The sequence below is a fragment of the Elgaria multicarinata genome, chromosome 2 (assembly GCF_023053635.1).
Source record: "Elgaria multicarinata webbii isolate HBS135686 ecotype San Diego chromosome 2, rElgMul1.1.pri, whole genome shotgun sequence".
Classification (NCBI taxonomy): domain Eukaryota; kingdom Metazoa; phylum Chordata; class Lepidosauria; order Squamata; family Anguidae; genus Elgaria; species Elgaria multicarinata.
The window spans coordinates 23,882,833-23,890,919 of NC_086172.1; the positions used below are offsets into that span (position 1 = coordinate 23,882,833).

The 8,087-nt window shown below is 39.9% G+C and overlaps 1 protein-coding gene across 1 annotated transcript in view; it reads right to left on the reverse strand.

Moving 5' to 3' along the window:
• PARD3B (par-3 family cell polarity regulator beta) overlaps nucleotides 1-7,766 on the reverse strand; it is a 542,042-nt gene extending 534,276 nt beyond the window's left edge. The window contains exon 1 of the mRNA XM_063116135.1: nucleotides 7,647-7,766. Within this exon, the coding sequence (XP_062972205.1) occupies nucleotides 7,647-7,766 (120 nt within the window). The remainder of the gene's footprint in view (nucleotides 1-7,646) is intronic.
• Nucleotides 7,767-8,087: the final 321 nt, after the last annotated feature.

Consider the following 8,087-nt stretch of genomic DNA (forward strand, 5'->3'; position numbering starts at 1 on the left):
TTAAATGTTATTTTCAGCACAATATTCTAATTATCCATGTCATTTCTCTAATGTTCAGTTCATCACGTGCACACCTCCATCCAAGTCATAACTTAACTTTTTCAATAGCACTGCACATCATGGAGTCAGGACACTACTTCCTACCTGCTGCTGGACACAAATAAATGATCTGCATTCCCACTGAAAGACTAGCTACGCTGCCAAAAAAAGAAAAATACCAACACTAGGTTGTCTTGGCATTGCGTTTTTGAAAATCCATGTTAACTACAGCTAATCACCTTAGTTTTCTTTAAAAAGCTTACAAAATCTGTTATAAACTACATCCATGCAGCATTAACTCTGCTGGGTGCGTGAAGCCTCACTAATTGGATTACAGGTTGTAGAGCAATCCTCATTCCTTAAAAAACACAAAACTAAATGTCTATTTTAAGATGGGAATATCAGAGATAAGGACTTTAAAAAGAAGAAAATTTTAGTCACAGGAAAGATGTAGCTACATTACAGTTAAATTGTTTACATGAGGGGCTACACTGGTTTAAATCCAAGGGTCGTGGTTTAACTTGTTTGTGCATTATCAGTAGACTTTGACCAAATGTTACAGTTCTCTCCTAACCAGGTTTATTGGAAGCAAAGTCCCATTATTTTAAGAGGGCTTAACTTCTAGGTTCAGAATTACAGTTATGCAGTTCAATCCTATGTAAGCCTCACTGTTCAATGCACATAACTGTGCATAGAATTGCAACCTTAAGAGGGCATAAAATATGCCTTCTGACAAGATTTAAAGAAGAACTGAATTCTTTGGCGTGGATTGCAAATAATGCTAACCCATGGTATAGGTTCTTGAATTCTGGGTGATTGTGGTGTGCAAACACAGCTGCACTAACAAAGTACAGTTTGTTAGCCATGAACAACCCAGATAGGTAAAACATGGTTTGTTCTTGGGTTGTGAACTCTTGGGTTATTTAAACCATGGGTTGTCCTTATGTGCAAACCCAGAACTGTGAGTTGCTCATGGGTTGTATCAACAGGCTACACAGGCAGAGGGTAAGAGCGGTAAAAGAAAACTCAGCCACTTTACAAGCCAGTATTACAGCGCCACAAAGGCATTTTGGATATGGGGAGGGAGTGGGTGAAGGAGGAGGGAAATAAACTAACCAGGGATTGGGAAAACAAACCATAGCATGTTGAATATGCATGTTGTCAACCCTGGGCTGGACAAAAAAAAGGCTGGATTAAATAAACTGTGGGATAGCGTTGTGCAGGAATCAGGCCATACTGTTTTTATCACAATGACTGATAATGTGAAACAACAGCTGCATATACATTACAAGATTTACTTACAGTATTTACATCCTGCTCCCAGAAGAACATGAATAAAAATACTAAAAAGCATCACTAGCCACAAATTAAAACTGTAATAAATAAAGCAACAATACAACCCCAAAACCCATTTCAACTTAGCAGTCAACAGATCTTCTGAAAGTAGACTAGAGCAATTTAAAGATTCATCAGGAAGGCTGCTCTCCTAAGGCCCAGCTCCTTGCATAACTCTGTATTTTAATCTTATATCAATTTTGCTGCATGGTTTTATCCTGGTTGTGCTTTTTATACTGTATTTTGTATTTGTGCTTTTAACCTGTTGGTTGTTTTATTATGGTTTTAATTTTTGTGAACCGCCCAGAGAGCTTCGGCTATTGGGTGGTATAAAAATGTAAAAAATAAATAAATAAATACATGAGATGTATATTTTTATGGCATATTTTTAATATTATAATTTTTATCTAGCCCATTTCCCCAATTTATTATTATTATTTATTTATATAGCGCCATCAATGTAGATGGTGCTGTACAGAGTAAAGCAATAAAATAGCAAGACCCTGCCACATAGGCTTACATTCTAATAAAATTTGGATCAGGATCACGGTGCTCCGGGAGGAAGGATTTAAGCTTTCCCTCCCCCAGCACTGTTTCATCCAGATATTCCATCCCACTCCACAAAGGGGTTAAAAAAGAAAAAGAAAAGTCTCCAGAGCTCTGCATGATTTGAAGAACATGTAGTTTGGCCTTAAAATTTATCAAAGCTATGGCCATATTTGTCAGCTCTTTACCAAATAGAGCTTTCAAGTAACACCACTGCCACTTCTAAACAGGTAACACTTGATTCCCTTCTAGCGTACTCAGAGACATTTTATATGTACTTTTGGACCAGAGGCTCCACCATCCTTCCCACACCGAGTCTGTAAGCTTCCATTTCAAACCAAATGCAAAAATATTACTTTTATATCACACACAACTAGAGATAGTCACACTTGTACATCTATGAATGTATGCATTACTCTCTCTGCAGGAATAACTTTATAAAGTCCCAGCATCACTGATGCTCTAGAGAGACTTATAGAACATTGATAGAAACACCAATTTTAAGTAACATTTTAAAAAGCCTATTAGAAACAGGGCTATCAGTCTTACAGAGGTACTTGCATTGGGCTTGATGCTTGAAAAGTCTAACTCAATTTACCAGCCTCACTAAAGTTTCACCACATCATGTCCCAAAAATGTGGATATTAACTTAAGCATCATCATTAAGCAGCAGCAGACCCCGGGGTAACCCCATGGTTGCAGAAGCACCAAAAAATCTTTAGGAGGAAAAGCCTAACATGGGACCTGAAAAACAGCTTGACAAGGACTCAACGGCACGGAATATTTATTTACTGACTGAGAAGGGCACGGGGTGATTGTAAACCATGAAAATAGGATGGAGTGGTTGGAAATAGATGAAGGAAGAGACACAGATGCTAACAAGCTCAGCTTAATGACTGTTCCTCTGCTAAAAGGTGGAATCACTGGCTGCTTGCTTTCCTTATCATGAAACTTTATTTTATTTCAAAATAATGTTAACAAAATAAAAGCAAACAAAAGGACGTATGAAGATCACTTGATTGAGCAAAAGGAGTTCTCCCCACAAAAAAAAATACCCATGAGAAAAATGACAGGGAAGTGACGGCAAGGTTTCCAGTCCCCTTTTTGTGTGTGCAAAAACAGGAATGCGAATATATATATATATATATATGGACCCTACCCTATCAGATCGAAGCTAGGAAGTGGGATATGGGCAGCGGCTTGGGCATGCTTGCAAATGGCAATCACGCCCTGCTGTGCAAGAGTGGCAGAAAGTCCTGCTGTTTTCGCTGAGCAACTATATAGACAAGTAAATTCAATTAACCCATGGTAACCACCAGATGACATAATAACCCATGATGGTGGGTTATCAGATTGGGCTATTTTGGCCGAATAAGTCATTGTGGGTTAAAAAAACTCCTTCCACAAAACATGATAACCCGTGATTGGTTAAATAAGCCATTGTGGCTTGTTTAGCCTATCATGGGTTATCATGACTTCCGAACCCAGTAAGAGTTGCCCAATTTCATCAATCCACTGCTCTTTAGTTGGCTGCTTTCTTAACATCCCCAGCCCAACTATGTTCAGTTGAAGAGTTAAGCAGTGCGGTGATGTTCTGTTATATGAGCTAACTGTTAAATTCTAAGACATCATGAAGTTGGTAATGAGGATCCCATAGTAATTCAAAGTTTAGCCTAATAGCAATGAAAATATGGCCTGCCATTCAAAGATACTTTTCAGTGGGTAAATTTCCCAGAGGACAACAGAATTATAAATACTGTTTTTATCTATCAAAGACCACTTGGGATTACTTTAGGTAAGGGATAGCTAGCTTCTCTTTTCTTAGAGGAGACACCCTGGAGGGTGGCCCTGGGCCTTCTGTTTCTTACATGTTGGGAGTGTTTTAATCACATTTTGATTAAAATTTGGCAGAGCTACCAGAGGCTAGATAAAATTACTTTAGAGGGCAGATCTGACCTACCAATCAAGAACCCCTGGTTCAGATTAGGGTTCCCCAACTTTTAAGACTAGCTACACACTCATGTCTTCTTTACATGACATAAACTTTCCTTTATTAAAAAAAAGTTTATTTTGTTTTAAAGTTCCTGTTCACATACAAAGGTTACAAAGGTCAGCCCATCCATATTATTCTGAACAATCTGTTTGTAAAGAATCTCTCACTCTAGACATTTGACCTGAATTTTTAAGGTCTCTGGAATGTTTGCTTTAGATTCCATAACGTCTTGCCTTATGAAACAAACTGAAGTTGACTGTTTGATTTTCCATAGTAATTACTAGTGTCAATTCAGGGTGAGATAAATAACCAGGCGCTTTAGATGCTACATACTAATAACACAAAACATTTATCAAAAACAGAAAAAGCTGAATCCACATCTTTCCTCCCTTGAAAATACTGTTCAGGAGTAAAGTTTAATTATCCACACAAAACTTCCCACACACATAACTCAAACATCATCTTAGATTCTTGTTACAAGCATTAATTTGCAGCCAATATGAAGCATAGTGAACCGGACAATATCCAATACTGTCTAGAAGAAGAATAAACCAAATTCATAGAATCATAGAATAGCAGAGTTGGAAGGGGCCTACAAGGCCATCGAGTCCAACCCCCTGCTCAATGCAGGAATCCACCCTAAAGCATCCCTGACAGATGGTTGTCCAGCTGCCTCTTGAATGCCTCTAGTATGGGAGAGCCCACAACCTCCCTAGGTCACTGATTCCATTGTCATACTGCTCTAACTGTCAGGAAGTTTTTCCTGATGTCCAGCTGGAATCTGGCTTCCTTTAACTTGAGCCCGTTATTCTGTGTCCTGCACTATGGGAGGATCGAGAAGAGATCCTGGCCCTCCCCTGTGTGACAACCTTTTAAGTATTTGAAGAATGCTATCATGTCTCTCCTCAATCTTCTCTTCTCCAGGCTAAACATTCCTGGACTTTATCACAGAGCTACAGAAATATACAAGCCCTATTTCTTTCATAGGCTGTTCATTCAAATCCTTAGGCACATCAGTACTACTAGAACTGTAAGGTAAGTTCAAAAGGAACAGACATTACAATATGTTACCCTACGTACAAGTAATTCATAGTTTGTGCAACAATCTTAATGCATGTTCATTAGTATAAATTGTCAACAGAAAAACTTAGTGTTTCCTAAGGCTCTTTTTCAAACTCCTCCTTTGAAAGGAAATCTTGTGGATGAAAGAATACTCGTCAGCTTGTGAAGCAGCATTATCAAGAAAGAAAATGTGTCTGCAATCAGCTGCTATCTTCTAAATCAACCATATGACATACAGGTGCCTTGGTTTTATGGTGTTAACAGAGCAATAAAAATAACATTCCACTTGTAGAATACCTGATTTACATTACGTGTGTGTGTTTAAAAAAATCAAGTGCTACTAGCAGCTTGTTAAAGCCAAATTAGCACAAATATACTCATCTGAAAACTAATGCCTTTGAGAATCATTTGGGTAGACACTCCTCACATGGTTACAGGGGAACCATCCCTCAGCCAAGGACCATTGGGGCAAAAGGGCCTTTGAAAAAGGGGAGGGCTTCCACCACATCAGCCATTTTTTGGGCATTGCAGCTTTTTTATTATTATTACAGAAGAGAACTGAGTGTTTTTTCCATTCCCAGGTGGGCGGACAGGGGCTGTATAGCAAAACAAATTGGCTGAGGAAGGGGGAAGCCCATCTATGGCCTTTCAGGAAACAAGGTTCTTGGTTGGGGGGGGGTGTCTTTCATCCCTCCCACTTCTTCCTCCCTCCCACAATGCAAATAAATGGAGAAATCATTTCATTTGCTTGCATATGGAAGTGTGTGTGCTTTTGTGTGTATGTATTTTTTTCTCTGAGTGCTAGAATCCCCACAGCAGTCATTTTGTGGTCACAGCCACAACACATCTTTAAAATGCTAAATGTGCCTCTGGGCCCAAAAATTGGGAACCCCTACTCTACCACTTCCATTTTCCTCCATAAGATTAGCACCTCAACAAATGTTCCAAATTAGTGATCACCTGTCATGGGGATGGAGAAGAAAGCTGAGAGAAAGAAACTTGTGTTTACACATAATAAGGGGGGAAATCAAACCAATGTGTTAAATAGTAAAATCAGTCGAACCCAAAAGCCTCACAACCTTCTGGATTTTTCATGTGCATGTTCTTATTTTTCCCATTCAAGGCATGCTTGCAAACTACTGTGGCTGCTTCGACTACGAGGGTCTGGCCCATCTAGCCCAATACTCTGACTGACAGTGACTTCCCATGTTTTGAGCAGAGATCTTTCCCAGGCCTTGAGCAGAGATGATCAGACCTAATACAGGTGATTCTTTAAGTGGCATTGCCAACCACTGAACCTGGGACGCTCTTTGAAAACCCTGGAGGTCGTGCATGACAGGTAGTTATGTCTGTCACTATAAACAGGAGTCTTCGTTGAACTATACTAGTAACCATGGTTGTATGGTGTAAAGGATGCCATAAATAACATACATGCTTTACCAACAGTAGAAGGAGCCACATGGCACTTTCAACTATTCCCTGCATAAGGAAGAGAAGTTCCTAAAGGATATGTGTACTAATGATGCAATGGGGCTTGCTGACGCTCTTTCCACATCTACACCACCCAATATACAAGGACCACAGGAAATAAAGTTGACTGGCAGTAGTTATGCCAATGTGAAATCTCAATGTAAAGAATTTAAAAAATGGCAGGAGAAAACAGCATGGGGCTAGAATATGTTACTATTGCCACAAGAATGGCTACTGATAATAGCACACACACTCCATGATAAGTGTTCCCTACCCCACCCACAACATTTAAAGGTATGTGGCGCTCAGCCGTAATGTTTAGCCTCCTCTCCATGCCTCCTTCAGGACCTGTACAGCACAGAAACTCAAAATGGAATGGCTGACTCAATTGCTTTTAAATATTAAAAGCTAAACAAAGATAACTCATCGCAAAGAGGTTGGTTTGATGGCATAACCCTGGAAACTGGAATGGATGCTCTGGCCCTTGAAATGCTGGGAAATGACACTGACATGAGTTATAAAATGCAGATCCTATATCTTTCATAGGACTCTTCAGTTTAGTTACCTTCGGTCACTTTTGGTATGTAGGTTAGAAATGAAGAAAATAACTCAGTTAAGAATGAATTTTGTGGCACAATGAGCCCTAGAAGTACAACATTTAAATTAGTTTAAGATTAAGTCGTAAACAAAATAGTGTTGTAAATCTTCCAATTTTAACAATTCATACAGAAGTGTTTGGCAGTGCTGTTCAGCGTATTTCTCCAACCTCTTGACTTTATTACATCGAATAACCAATATTGGTTGAGCAACACTTCACACACATCTGGATCACATCAGTCTATGAGTTCCAAGTATGACATTGCTGTTTGTAATGAACATTGCATCTTTAAAAGTACATCAGCCGCACATAGCCACTAGAGTTTTCTTTAAAGGAAACTATATAAGGTGCTCATAAGCAACATTTTTGCAGGGAAATTGACATGAAACAGCACAATCCCATCACTCAGTTTACTCTGCAGTGTCGTTTTTGACAGTCTACCATCTCTAATCTACATAAAAAGGCCATTCTGCTACTGACAATATGTTCCTCCTTCAAAACATGTATGCATCCAGTAGAAAGGCAGAAGTACCAATCACCTTGAACACAGGAGTTGCACCAGGTGACTTTGACTAGGGTGTTGCAGCTGAAGTCATCCCTTACCTTTTCTTTGGTTCTCAGGTATCTCTGAAGAGCTTGCTGGGTTAAGTCTCTAACCCGGATCTGTCCATCCTTACAAGGAACCACAATCCCGGTCTTGCCAAAACAAACGGTCACTTTCATCTCAACCAGATTAAAAACTAGTTTAGATGAGGACTGGGTTTGTTATTGTTTTAAATGAGGGGAGAGCTGTAAGCAGCCTCGCTGGCAATGAGGACACGAGAAGCTTAATCCCTAAAAGGGCGGCGGGAGGGACGGGGGAATAAAACAAAAACAAACCCAAACGGTACGGGGGGGGGGGGAGGAAAACTTAAAATTACTCCCAGCAGCAGGTGTTTGTTTGACGGGGGGGGGGGGGAGAGGAGACACGAGGTGGGAGGGAAGGGGGAAAGAGGGCCAGAGCTTAGAAAGAGAAAGAAACAGGCCTTGGAGATGAAGGCTGGC